The sequence below is a fragment of the Oxyura jamaicensis genome, chromosome 26, assembly GCF_011077185.1.
Source record: "Oxyura jamaicensis isolate SHBP4307 breed ruddy duck chromosome 26, BPBGC_Ojam_1.0, whole genome shotgun sequence".
NCBI lineage: Eukaryota > Metazoa > Chordata > Aves > Anseriformes > Anatidae > Oxyura > Oxyura jamaicensis.
The window spans coordinates 4,726,291-4,740,271 of record NC_048918.1 but is presented as its reverse complement, the minus strand read 5'-3'; the positions used below and the strand labels follow the sequence as shown (position 1 = coordinate 4,740,271).

General features: G+C 53.8%; 1 protein-coding gene and 1 long non-coding RNA gene across 2 annotated transcripts in view; both read right to left on the bottom strand.

Moving 5' to 3' along the window:
- LOC118178669 overlaps positions 1–13,981 on the bottom strand; it is a 63,012-nt gene that overhangs the window by 13,331 nt on the left and 35,700 nt on the right. Inside the window, exons 43-62 of the mRNA XM_035347391.1 lie at positions 12,704–12,727; positions 11,335–11,375; positions 9,585–9,849; positions 8,355–8,537; positions 7,490–7,672; positions 7,177–7,356; positions 6,865–7,050; positions 6,161–6,343; positions 5,848–6,027; positions 5,539–5,721; positions 5,036–5,257; positions 4,544–4,735; positions 4,205–4,304; positions 3,778–3,863; positions 2,624–2,818; positions 2,088–2,270; positions 1,792–1,983; positions 1,514–1,613; positions 1,258–1,343; positions 203–385 (exon numbers count right to left, since the gene is read on the bottom strand). Coding sequence (XP_035203282.1) covers positions 203–385; positions 1,258–1,343; positions 1,514–1,613; positions 1,792–1,983; positions 2,088–2,270; positions 2,624–2,818; positions 3,778–3,863; positions 4,205–4,304; positions 4,544–4,735; positions 5,036–5,257; positions 5,539–5,721; positions 5,848–6,027; positions 6,161–6,343; positions 6,865–7,050; positions 7,177–7,356; positions 7,490–7,672; positions 8,355–8,537; positions 9,585–9,849; positions 11,335–11,375; positions 12,704–12,727 — 3,147 coding nt within the window. The remainder of the gene's footprint in view (positions 1–202; positions 386–1,257; positions 1,344–1,513; positions 1,614–1,791; positions 1,984–2,087; positions 2,271–2,623; positions 2,819–3,777; positions 3,864–4,204; positions 4,305–4,543; positions 4,736–5,035; positions 5,258–5,538; positions 5,722–5,847; positions 6,028–6,160; positions 6,344–6,864; positions 7,051–7,176; positions 7,357–7,489; positions 7,673–8,354; positions 8,538–9,584; positions 9,850–11,334; positions 11,376–12,703; positions 12,728–13,981) is intronic.
- On the bottom strand, positions 10,194–13,981 carry LOC118178589. The gene is made up of 4 exons (XR_004756209.1): positions 13,902–13,981; positions 13,457–13,542; positions 12,704–12,727; positions 10,194–12,455 (listed from the first exon to the last, which is right to left on the bottom strand). It is a non-coding gene; the product is annotated as an uncharacterized LOC118178589 (long non-coding RNA).

The following is a 13,981-nucleotide window of genomic DNA, read 5'->3' as shown; positions in this document are numbered from 1 at the left end:
TCATTTTCCAGCTGTGCTGGTGAGCCTCTCCTTACTGGGGGGAAGAAAGGTACATCTGGGAGGCACGTGGAGCTCGTCCTGCCTGTGGGACCTTCGCTTTGGTTTGCAGTGACTGAACCAAGGCAAGAAGGGAGCGAGGACCCAGGGGAAAAAAACTCAAACTCAAACCCAAACCCAAACCCAAACCCAAACCCAAACACACCTTCGCAGCGCGGCCGGGGCCGGCTCCAGGTTCCCGCGGTGGTGCAGCTGAGGGACGCGTTCCCAATGAGGGAGTAGCCATCCTTACAGGTGTACTGAACTGCCGAGCCTGCCGGGAACGTGTCCGAGGGCTGGCCGCTGTGCTGCCCGTTGGGGATGCCTGGAGGGGGAGGACACCTCACCTCTGCGGAGGGGGGAGAGAAGAAATACGGAAATCAGAACAAGCCAACCTTCAGAAACCAAAGGAGGAAGAAAATGGACTCCTCTCGGCTCTCGTTAATAAATTCCTGCCACGTTAACTCCCTTGCTATCAGTGCCCACCTCCGCACCGCGGCGGCGGCCCGCTCCACTCGCCACGCTCCCCATCCACCGTGGTGCAGAAGATGGAGGCGGCTCCGGCCAGCGCATGGCCCGGCTCGCACGTGTAGGTGACCACGGCCGCGTAGGGGAAGGCGTCCATCGAGTGCCCATTGTGTGTCCCGCGGGGGATGTCCGGGGGCGGGTCGCAGACGATACCTGCAGCACGCACAAGGTGGCTTTTAGCAGCGCCGGGTCTGCAGGCCGCACACTGCCAGGATGGAGTGGGCGAGGGTGAGCCCGTCCCAGCGTCACACTCTCCAGATATGGGGACCCGAAGTGGCCTGAGACAAAGGTCCTCCGGGAAGGAAAACCTGTGCCCTCCTGTGAGTCACTTCCTCGCTGCCCACGGCTGGAGGTGGTGGGACTGATCTTACCTCCCTTTCCATAACCACTGCTGACACATGCAGACAGAGCCTGACCACACGTTCCTACATGTGACCAGTGAGAAACACAGGCTACAGGAACAGGGAGTTTAAAACATCAACATTTTCCCCAGGTTGGGCCAAGATAAAAGACCTTTGGAAACATTTTCAAGAAATGTCCAAAACACAAAGAAAAAAAACATGAAATATTTTACCCTTAGGGTGACCTGAGATCTCTTTTGCGATAAAATCTTTGCCTTGAACGATTCACCCCCTTCTGTTGCAAGCACCAGGGCAAGCCACCCCCCAGGACCTTCTCTCGTGGCCTACTTACGCCGGCAGATGGGAGCAGCTCCGCTCCAGGAGACACGGGTGCCAGAGATCTCACACATCCTCTGAGAATGCCCCACCAGCGTGTGCCTGCGGTCACACAGAAATATTATTTATTTATATGAAGAATCTTCAGATTTCTTTACAACCCTTGTAAGTGGCAGCCAGAACGTCTGGCTTTGGAACCAGGTTCCTTCACATAAAGCCATTTTGCCACTTAAAACTTGCTTTCCTCTTGCTTGGCTAGTCGCAAGGCTCACCCTTTTTCACACGTGTAATTCACTTTGGACCCGAGGAGGAGGTCGGTCAGGACAACGGCTCTGCCATTCTCCGGATCCTCGGGGTTCTCACACTGCATTCCTGGAAGGGAACACCACCACCCTCAGAGCTCTGCTGCTCACCGGCTTGGTGCGTGCAAATCCCCTGGGGATGCTCACACAGACAGCAGGCTGCCCAAAACTAAGAAACCCATAAAGCCAGAGGGCTTCACACCCAAGAAGCACAAATTTCCAGCCAAGCCTGACACTGTAGGACACACTTTTACAGAACTCCAGCGCCGCAGACCAGGTCTGATTCCTGAGGCACACAACAGTCGGTGACATCCCCGGGTGCGCGCTGTAGCCGGGCCGGCACACGTACTCCACCGCCCTGCCCACGGGGAAGGTGCTCTGGTTCCTGAACGCCTCCTTCAGCTCAGCAAACACCAGCCTGGGGGGAGCACTGCAGCCAGCTGGGGGAGACACAAGCCAGACCCCTGGTCAAGGGCATGGGGGGAAAAACAGGGCCGGGGGTGCAGGGTCGGGCTGGCACGCAGAGCGCTGCCTGGACACTTGCCCCGCTCGCAGGCTGGCACGGGTGGCTCCCAGGTGCTGTTCAGCTGGCACTGCACCACGCTGTGCCCGCGCATGGTGTAGCCTGGCTCACACTCGAAGGTGACGGTGTCCTTGTATGTGTAGGTGACGCTAGGAGCCGACACTATTCGCCCATTCTGGATCTGCGGGACGGGACATCTCGCCTCTGGGAGAGAAGCGCCGGGCCTCAGAGCAGCACAGCTCTGTGGCTGCGAGCCACTTCCAGCTGCGGTCTCTTTTAAGGCACTATCCTGAAGATAACTTTCCTATCGCTGCTGTACTGCCCACCCAACAAAAGCTGTGGGGGAGATCCACCTGGACGGGGAGGCTGGGGATGCTGGAGGCAGCAGGCTGCTCCCACGGCCTCCTCCCTCCGCCTGCCCCAGAGCAGCAGCTCCTGCCCCAGCGGGCACCCAGGCACAAGCACAGTCGCCTCGAGGTCCCCTCCTCTTCCCAAACCTGAAGCAGCAGCACCAGGGGCTCACACCCGAGCACTCCCAGGCGCCCACCCTCCCCTACCTCCGCACAGCGGGGGGGGCCCGCTCCACTCCCCGTTCTTCCCGTCCTTGGTGGTGCAGAAGATGGAGGCCTCTCCCTGCAGCGGGTAGCCGGGCTCGCAGCTGTAGGTGACCGACGTGCCGTAGTGGAATTCGTCCAGCAGCCGCCCCGTGTGCTTCCCGTGGGGAATGCTGGGCGGGGGCGCACAGGGGATACCTGCAGCGGTGCAGAATGAGCCTGCTGAACGCAACTGCAGCACTGAGGTACTCGAAGCCCCTCAGTCTGTGGGGCACAAGCACTTGTCCTGCTGATGGAGTAACCACAATGATGTGGCCTCCCCAGTAAGACCTTGTAGACAGCCCATTTCCCTGAGCAGCAATTTCTATGACAGTCAGAAAGCACGCCAGTAAGACAAACCTCTCTTTAGCAGAAGCGTCTACATGCTTTGTGCTTTCTACCATTTAAGAAAGAAAAAGAGAAAATTTCTTTTGTATCGCCCACGTAAAATGCTGTTTTTTCAGCTGCACGCAATGCAAAGGCTCGGACAGGCAGTAATTAGTGTGTCACCTGTTAGGTTAATGTGTACCTGGAGAGTCTGTAAAATGCTTTAAAATGAAGGTGCCTGTAAATGTTTCTTTTCTGTCCTCAGGAAACAGTCCCCAGCCTCTACGTAACCAGCAGAGACACGCTAAGCTCTAATTGCTGAGGTGTGCTACAGCAGCTCTGGGCACAAATTAGCCGTCTGTGCATGCACTGAAAGGGAGAGCCCAAGGGGTGCTGGGATCCCATTTCTGCTGTTCTGCAGCCCTCTGCATCTCCTTACAGCAGTGACTTGGTCTCTCTGTGCCTCATATGAATCCCCCTGAGCTGAACATATTTTCCTTTCCTCTGACATCAGGGGATGTCACCAACATCACAGGTTAGTCAGAGACAGGGCACACAAGCGCTACTGAGAAAGCTCCAGCTGAGACCTTGCTTTCTGTAATCCATTAAGCTCTGAGCTCTTGTACCTTTTCCCAGAATATTTTCTTATGACATCAAAACCTTCTGATATTTTTCATGCCCTCGGAGCAGAGAAATTCCCAGTTAAAGCTTTGATTGGAAAGATTTGGCAGCCTGTGCCGGGAACTATTTACCAGAGCCACGTAAAGCCCCTGGGGCTTTAAGCTACTTACGCTGGCAGGTGGGGATATCGCCGGACCACGCGACACGTCCACCAGAGATCTCACAGCGCCTGCTGGACTGTCCGATTAACCTATGCCTGGTGTCAGAAGGAGTTCACATTAATTCAGGGTCGCCTCGGTTTGAGCTGTTACCTCCTGCTCACCAGCAGACTGCGCAGGCAGCCCTGCTGGCAGCAGAGCCCTGACCCTCTGGGAGAAGTTCCCCCCCAGCTCAGCACCGTGTACCAATTCTACAGCATAAATGTGCATGCAGAAGGTAGGGAACACCCTGCGTGCTCCCAGAGGTACAGAACTATGCAGTGGCTTCTGCACAGAACCCACGTATTGGGAATGAATAAAGGAGGGGAAAAGGGAGACTTACCTAATGCATCTTTCCGTGGCATTTTAAGGTGCAGCAGAACCAGGACCTAGCACTTACCCTTCTTCACAGCTGTAGACCACGGTTGACCCAAAGAAGAGATCCGCCAGGAAGGTAATCCTGCCGTTCTCGGGTTCCCCGGGGTGGTTGCATTGCTTCCCTGCAGGAGACAGAACCTCGCTTTAGGATGTGTCTGCACCACGGCACTGCAGATACAACTACAACTCCAGCAATCTGCCCACATCTCCAATTACCCCAAAACGGGTTTTGAACAGCATAAAGTTACATGGCTTTACTAGTCACATATTGTTGGAACACCAGGAAGGTTTTTGCAGCATGGACAGAACCTAGCACCTACTCCTTCTCAAACAACGGACACCAAATCAAGGAGCTATTCACTTTTACAGAACTCTAGTGCTTCTGACCACACTCCGCTCTGAAGGCATGTAATAGTAGGTGACAGTCCTGGGTGTTTAGCAAATCCAGGCCGACAAGTGTATTTCACAGTCTTCCCAACAGAAAAATCAATCTCATTCCTATGCTCCTCGTTTAGCTCAGCAAAGGGTAACCTTGTAGGAGCACCACAACCACCTATTGGGAAAGAAAACAGATATGAGAGTCAAGCAGGGCAGGCATGCCAGGTGCAAGCACACAAACAACACGGTTGTGAGGAAAGAGGCTTGGTTTGCCTTGAAAAATTGTTTATTTTGATTAACATAGCCATTATTAAACAAAACCAACATATTTTCCTGGAGGATTCCAGAGGATCAGGTTCCTGTTCTCAAAACAACCTCAAATATTCTACTCTCTTACAGGATTTAAGCATATTCTGGTGGGGGGTTAAGGGATATCAAATAGCAGCATGCCCCTGGCGGCCCCGTCAGCGTTTACCTGAAGGCTCGGGCCTGATCAGCATCATCTGGTGATGGTGCAGGTCGCAGAGGGGCATGGGAGGGTCCCAGCTGCCGTCCTCCTGGCAGAGGATTTTAGCAGTACCTTGCAGGCTGTAACTGTCGTGGCACTGAACCGTCACCACCTGCCCAGGTGCGTAGATAAGTCCTTTATCATCAACTATCCGTCCGTTCAGTATATGCGGCTTTATGCAGATTGTCACTGGAAAGGAAGATGCGCAGAAGTGATGTGCAAAAGGGGCAAAAACAAGGAAAAAAACACAAAACAAAACAAAAACAAAAACAAACAGCTAATATTGCAACAGCAAAATCACATTAAATTTATAGAAACTTCCCCATCCCTGCCTTCACAACAGGAGGGCTTGACATTAATTTCTACCGTGCGACATTTTACGTGGGATTATTTTTCTCTGAGGATTTGGTGGCAATGGCTGGGGCCACACAGAGCTGGCTGCAGGACAAGGACACCGCGCACGGACGTACCTTCGCAGTGCGGGCTGGGCTGGCTCCAGTTCCCTGAGGCTTTGCAGACCACCTGAGCATTTCCAATGAGGTAGTAGCCGGGATCGCAGCTGTATATCACAGACATCCCCGTGGTGAAAAAACTTTTGCCCTGCCCATCGTGTTGTCCGTTGCTGATCTTTGGGGGCATGGGGCATGGTCGGACTGCAAGAGGGCGACAGCAAGCCCAGGTTAGTGGGAGAGCAGCGTGCAGGGGAAGGAGCGGCTGCAGGGTGAGGGGATGAGCAGAAGCCTCCATGGGACCAGCTCAGCACCCCTGCCCGCACTCACCTCTCTCACAGGCCAGCACTGGTGGGTCCCAGGTGCCTCCTGGCAGGCACTGAGCCTCCTGAGCACCATCTGTGGCATGGCCAGCATCGCAGTCGAAGTGCAGAATCTCCCCGGCTTCATAGGTGCTCTCGTGCCCGTGCACCTTCCCGTTCCTCACCTCGGGTCTCTCACAGCCGATTGCTGCAAGAACACGGACGTGGCCTTTACACATCAGTGCCTGGGCCGCATCCTGCACGCTCAGTCCCCTCCCTTCCCAGCGATGCCATGAGCCCTGCAGCTGCTGCTGCAGCGCCGCGGGGACGCCCCGACCCACCTTGGCAGCGTGGCAGGGGCCGGCTCCACAGCCCGGCCTCCGAGCAGTTGATGGAGATGTTCCCGACCAGCGTGAAGCCATTCTTGCAGCCGTAGTACACGGTCGTGCCCTGGGGAAACCTGTCCATGGACTGGCCGCTGTGCAGCCCGTTGGCGATGTTTGGTGGCTGAGGACACGTCACCTCTGCAGAGGGATTGGAAAGGCTCATGGGGGGTCTGGAGGAGGTGATGCAGAGGAGCTGGCACAGCTCAAACCAGCACCGCATCTGACATGGGGAGGGTGCAGGTGGGGAGCAGAGGGCTGGTACCCCAGGTACTGCCCATCTCTTTCCTGGCAGCCTGCTGTGGCTGCCCTGCCTTTCCTCTGGCTTTCTAGGCCAAAAGGAGTGCTGACTGATTCAAGGAAACCCAACCAGCATTGCCTGAGGCTGTGCAGTAGCTGCTGCCTCTGCAGCCCCTCTGTGTGCATCACACACCGACCATAGGCCAGCTGTCGGCATCTCGCACGGCTGTGGGCTTCATAAATACCCAGCTCTGAGTTCATGGTTGTAAGATCATTCATTGCATGTTATAAAACTCTATTTGTATATAATTGGAGGAGATTTTAGTCCCTTACTGAAGGCCTCAGGGCAATGGCCAGGGCCTGTCCTGTGCCAGTGCCACACGGAGCTGGCTGCAGGACAAGGACACCGCGCATGGACGCACCTTCGCAGCGCGGGCTGGGCTGGCTCCAGTTCCCTGAGGCTTTGCAAAATACATGCGGGATGTCTTCAGCAAGGTAGTAGCCAGGATCGCAGGTGTAGGTCACATACATCCCCATGGTAAATTCTGCTTTGCCCTGCCCGTCGTGTTGTCCGTTGCTGATCTTTGGGGGCATGGGGCACGGTCGGACTGCAAGAGGGCGACAGCAAGCCCAGGTTAGTGGGAGAGCAGCGTGCAGGGGAAGGAGTGGCTGCAGGGTGAGGGGATGAGCAAAAACCCCCATGGGACCAGCTCAGCACCCCTGCCCGCACTCACCTCTCTCACAGGCCAGCACTGGTGGGTCCCAGGTGCCTCCCGGTAGGCACTGAGCCTCCTGAGCACCATGTGTGGCATGGCCAGCATCGCAGTCGAAGTGCAGAATCTCCCCGGCTTCATAGGTGCTCTCGTGCCCGTGCACCTTCCCGTTCCTCACCTCGGGTCTCTCACAGCCGATTGCTGCAAGAACACGGACGTGGCCTTTACACATCAGTGCCTGGGCCGCATCCTGCACGCTCAGTCCCCTCCCTTCCCAGCGATGCCATGAGCCCTGCAGCTGCTGCTGCAGCGCCGCGGGGACGCCCCGACCCACCTTGGCAGCGTGGCAGGGGCCGGCTCCACAGCCCAGCCTCCGAGCAGTTGATGGAGATGTTCCCGACCAGCGTGAAGCCATTCTTGCAGCCGTAGTACACGATGTCTCCCTGAGTAAATTTTTCCGTGGTCTGGCCGCTGTGCAGCCCGTTGGCGATGTTTGGTGGCCGAGGACATGTCACCTCTGCAGGGAGAAGAAATTGCCCCGTAAGTCCACTGCTCACCGTTCTGCATACTAGGACAGCTGGCAAGGGTACGATCCTGAATCCTGCTCAGTCTTTGCTCTGTTTGCTGGGCCAAAATATGAGTTAACCAAAATTAGGGCAGCACCAAAATCACAATCACATTATGGCCAGAGGAAATTACTAATGATTAGGGACACCCCTGAAAGGGGAACTCGCGGGCACACCACAGATTTGGCAGAAGATGCACATGAACACGGAAGTAGCAAAAGAGTGGGAAGCTGTGACTGCTTCCCATTCCAGGAGGAAGAAGGAAACATCCCTGATCTGACTGTGAGCAGAAGCAGAGAAATCCCCCAGGGAGGCTGATGCAGGGAGGCATTACCCACAGCCAGCCCATGGCTCGCTGGCGTGCCTGGGGATTACAGCCTCTGGCTGCAGAGCACCACAGCCCCAGCATCAACTTCTTCCCATCCCCCTGTGAGCCCAGGGCAGGCTGCAGCAGCCTCATTTCCCACCCTAGCTCCTCTCTCCTGAGTTGCTTTCTCTCTCTGGAAGCACCTTGCTTTGGGAAGAGCAGCAAGGACAGAGGCATCCTGGCCTTACTTTCTCATAAAAGAGAGAGCACGCAGGAGGGAGCTTCCCCCCATGGCATCCCACTCGTACGCCGGCTGGGACACTTGCCCTTTTTGCACTCTGGCACAGGTGGGCTCCATCTGGAGTCAGCTTGGCAGGTGCTGGTGTGGGAGCCCTGCAAGGTGTAGCCTGGGTTGCACGTGAAGCTTACGCTGCTCCCAGCCCTGTAGACGTAGCGAGCAGCAGACCTGCTCTTCCCATTCCGGATGTATGGGGGTGGGCATCGGATAACTGGAAAAGGAAGACAAGGAGCACGATGTTCAGACAAAGAGCACGGCGTTCAGCTGCACACCCTCAAGCCTTTCCTGCCTGCAATGGGTGCAGTGTCGCCGCTGTCCGTGCAGCCTGTTGGACCACAGTGGCAGGGAAGCCGCCTGGATCACAGAGCAAATATTTGCACTAGATATAGGCATGTGGAAAGAAGGTGAAATGCCTCTCACTGGTAATTCCCCCTGGATCACCGAGCAGACCACAGCCCCTTACCCCGAGCTGCTCCCCTGCACCCCACACACTGCAAGGTGTTAACTTAGTGATAAGTTTCCCTTTTTCCTTAAACCCTTTGCAGTTGCTGATGCTTGGCTCCCAGCCTGGCACTGAGCCACCTTGCCCAGCGAAGACGGGTGGGGAGCAGCCTTTGCTATCAGGGGATGCCCAAGAATAACAAACACGATTCAAGGGCATCAGCAGAAACCCCCACACAGCACCAAAACCCTTCTCAGGCCTTGTCGGGGCAACCAGGTCATAACATCTATGCGTACAAGACGGGAAGGGATAAACAAAGCCCCACCTCAGAGATGGAGCCGAGTTACTGGCTGTGCCATCCCCGCCGCAGGGACCCCGGGCTGCCCACCAGGCTGCACCCACCCCGCGGGCACCCAGCGCGCCGAGCAGCTCAGCCTTTGTTTGCCATTGCACTCCTCGCTTGCCCCATCCCAAGTCATTTCTGTTTGATGTGGCAAGTTTCAACTTGACAAATCCCAAACACGAGCTATTATTACAACAGGCTCCTCGCCTAATTTCCATAAGACACTTTGTTTGTAGCCTGCTTTACTGTGGCACTTCAAACACGTAGGTAAAGCCCCTTATTCCGAGAAGCTGGGCGGGTTGTGGAGGACTTCCCGCAGCCTCTGGCAGCCCCATCACCCCCATCTCCCCCCGCCTCTGAAGGGCACGGGGCAGCCTTGATGCTGCCCCACAGAACGTCCAGAACGTGCGAGGAGGCAGAGGAGGGTCGCAGGAGGAAGGACACAGCGGCACAGCCCTGTGAGTCTGCCTTACCTTGAGCCCCAGCCACAGCAGCCAGGAGCAGAGTGGAGCTGCCCAGGAGGCGGAGGGCGAAGGCGAGCACCATGCTCCGGTCCCGACTGCAGCTCCCGGAGGGCCGCGGGCTGATATGGGCACCCCAGTTCCCCCAGGCCTGCGGAAGGAGCCGCAGCTGCGGGGCTTCCCGGGGCCATGGGACAGGAACCCGTGGCCTCCCCGCACAGGACGGGCGCAGCCACCAGCCCCAGGGTGGTGCAGGTCCCACGCGCTTCTGCTGCTGCTATTTTTGCTCCCACCTCCTCCTCCCCCATGCAGGGGAGGGTGGCCCCCTGGGACCCACTGCAGGGCCCAGGGCAGCTGTGGCAGAGCACCCGGAGGAGCCATGATCTGGATGAGGCCCTTGCAGAGCATCCTTGGTTATGGGAAGTGGCCTGGGCTCTTCCCCAAACCCCCAGCAGCCCTTCCCAGGAACCAGCTGAGCCCCCCAAGTACGGGAAGGGAAGAGCAGACTGAAGGGAAGGGCAGAGGGGGGGCATTTCCCCCTCCTCCCACACATGGCACCAGAGTCAGCATAGCTGAGGATGCTCTCTGAGCCTAGAAGAGGCAGCAAGATGTACACTGCTCAGTCTTTCTTATCCCTTTTATTGACAGAGACCTTCCACACCATGCAATTTTGACATTATGCATTATATGGTTTACACTCAGATCATAAAGTTAAATTATACACAACTTAATTCGATTCACATATAAACACAGCATAGAAGTGCTCTTCAACCGTAAAATTTGGTGACCACATCTGTAAGCAATATGACAGCATGTACAGTTCCTTCCATTGGGCTGAAGGTAGGTCACTTCAAGCTCATCCTTAAAATCAGGAGCTAAACCATTTGCAAGACAATTTCTGGACTATGCAGTAGAAACAATGGTGCTGAGATTAAAATAAAACCAAACACATGACTAAGGTACTAGGCTTTCCATTTGTTTTGATCACCTGGTCATTCGCGTGGCTTACAGTAGTATTTTTCATATATATACACACATCTATATAGTGAAATACATATTCACATATTTCACATACATGTGTATATATATGTCAAATGCATGAATATGAGTGAAAACACAATCTGCAACTGCTTATTTTGTAAGATTACTTCCGAAAACTGGATTCTGCTGTGCCACAGTGACAGCTGAGCAGGATGATGCTCTGCTTGTAAGGGGAACTTTTCTATTTGAGGCTAACATGTTGATGGAAATCGTTCTTTGCGTTTTTCCCTCTATTTAGATGCATGTTCCTGTTAGTAGAAAAGCACGGGTGAAAATGCAGAAACAAAAAAGCATGTACTAGACATTTTGAAGGCTTCCCTCTCCCACCTGCCCATGGTACAAAGCTCACAGACTGGTCATTTAACCCTCCCTATCAGAGCCCTGAACCTTAAGCCCGTATCCTCAGTCCATACAAGGTGTGAGGTTCCACCACCAGAGCTGTCCTTGTGGCACTGCCAAAGCCAAGCAGGGGCCAGCATGCCCAGCGGCAGCACGCTGCCTCATTCAGCTGGGCGCAGCACCCTCACCAGCCCTCCTCAGCACAGGGACCAGGTGGGACAGGTTCAACAGGGTGACAGAAAAGCACACACAAAAATGCAGCATTTGTTCCCCCCAGATGAGTAAACTGAGGCTTTCGCTTGGTGTGCATCTGTGCCAACTTTCAGGTGCAGCAGCTGCTCTGTGCACCAGCCCCGCTGCCAGCAGAGCGAGAAGCCCTAACCTGCTTTTCCTCCTTCACCACTGCAGCAGTCCCAGGGCCTCCTATTCGGGCAGCATTTGAGCAGAAAGTGAAGAAGTTCACACCGAGCAACTTTCTGACACTTTCTGACGTTCGGTGGCATCTGCAGAGACAGCTGCAAGTTCCACATTTGTCCCCGAGGCCACCTGCCCTGCTGAGCACCCACCCTGCTGCTGTTCCTCCTGGGGCTTTCAGGCACCCGACTGCTTCACCACTTCCACAGCAGCACTGAGTCACTGCACTGACAGGAAGGGTATTTCTGCAAGGCAGTCAGAGGAAAACCTTGATGTATCACAGAGATAGTTTTTGAATCTGCTGTGGCACTAACTTTAGCACATACAGGAAGAGTCGGAGGAGTTGTTCTTTGTAAGAAGGCATTCACAGTTTTATTCTCTGGTAAAATTGTCCATCTGTAAGGCCTGCTGTTTTTCACAGTGGTTCAGACTTGCCTTGAAGTAAATGCTACAACATGTGCTTCTATACAAATGTTTTCAGTGCTTTCAGTACCGACAGGGAACACCTGTCTTACACAACCTATACATATCAAACTTAATTTCTTCAAGTACATATCACTCACAGAAAGACACTCACATTTTTCCCATCAATTCACTTATGACACCCAAAAACCCTGATCAGAGCCGGGTACAACGTTACCTCAGCAGGGCTGATAAGCAGAACACATGGAGGTACCCAAAGTGCCCGATTTCCTTGAGTCCAGAGCAGCACAGCACAAAAGTCTTTGGCACTATTGCAACCTCACGTGGGGATAACTGTGCCCAGTTTCCAAGCCGTGGCCCAAGCTAGGTGACAGCGAGCTGCCAGCACAAAGCACGGCTCCGGCAGACAGAAGCATGAGCAGTCCTGGGCAGTGGGAGGGAGCATTTGGGGGTAAAGTTCATCTTTTTCCATCGAAGATCTGTTGATTGCTATTACGAGGCCCATTTCACCAGAGGGCAATACAGAGCACAGGGATCAGCGTGACCATGTCCCACCATCAGTAGGAGCTCAGAGCTCCCCGAGGAGCTGATCCGGGCATTCCCGCTGCGGCTGCACCCTGATCTAGAAACTCATAACCAGCAACGCCAGGAGGAGGGGCAGGATGCCTGCAGGAGACACAACAGACTTCAATCTGTGCTCCAGACACATTCACTTGCCATTTCCCTCCCCAGCCACGTAGCATCTTTACCTTCCTCCCCTCTTTTTCACATGACCTTAGAGCAACAAAACATGGAAACAGACTGTAGTGGAAGGCTCTTAATCCTTTTCCAGGTTTAAGCAGAATACATAAGAGACAGTAATGTAAAGATGGGCAAGAAAGGGGGCATAAAGATCTAGGGTATGCATTACCTACCAACAATGATGGTGGCCGCTCCACCTGGAAAGGAAGCAAGCCAAAATGTGAACCTGAATGTCCAGGCAGCACAGAAATTCAGCAGACTAGACTATACCACAATGAGTATCTCAAATGAAAGCCAGTGTACACGAGACAATTAAAGCAACACATAGAAGATCCCTGCATAGTCCTTCACCACAGATGTATCCCAGAAAAAACATCTGGGTTTTAACAGAGGAGCAGCTACAGCAGCTTGCAAGCCAATGCTGAAAACCAATCATACACTGCTGGCATGAGATTTTAACAGAAGCTGTGCCAGGAAGCATAAAAAAAATTAATTCATCGCTGAATTATCTAATTTGAGGATTCACAGAGGAAGACAAAAAATGATATTTCTTTTTTCTATAATACTTCCTATAATACTATGCACTACCTGACTTTAGCATTACAGCAAATTAAGTGGGTAGAGCTCTAATGTTCAATGATTTGGTAACTACAGAGGAAGAAAAACATTACTCCACTTAGAAATCAGATCACCACTTTTCCCATAATTTCATGGAATTTCTGCTCTTCCCTTGCTCCCTCCAGTTTGTCAGCATAGTTTCTGAATTGTACAAGAATATTGCACTGCAGGCCGCACAGCATGATTTAGTACCAAAATCCTGAATTTTACAGACAATTGAGTTATGGCATACAAGAGCAGCCCAAGCCCACCACCACAGCAGTTCCAGGTGTTGTCTTAATGGCTTTGCTCAGAGTTTTTCCTCTTACTTTTACAGGTTGGAAGAGATACATCCCAACGAACTCCATTTCCTGATGCCACACATTGGGCAGAAGATGACCCTTCTAATTTATACCTAAAGAAAGAGAGGAAGCTGAGTGCTTACCCAGAAACACCCCAGAAAGGGTTTTCCCCACTCCTCCCTGACATCGCACGGATACAAGTCATTAACCAGAAGCTACCACTGCCATGAAATGGGGTCTGGCCACACTGAAGACTGCTTTGATAAGGGCACGTACGTAGCACACAGCCGAACTGAAGAGGTTGCTGCATTACCAGTCAGCATGTGTTGCCATGTGCTCATCTCACCAGAGAGCTCATACACAGCTGTACTGGGAAACCAGGGAGGGAGGAGGCTGGTGGAAATGGCAACCTCTCTGGGACCCCCATCTTCTGTCCCCCACCTCAGGCCCTTCTAATCAGGCATCCACTCACCCAGCACGACAGGAGAACTCTACAGTTGTCCCAAACAGGAAATCTTCCCCCTTTACAAACCCGTTCTCTATCCTGGGGGG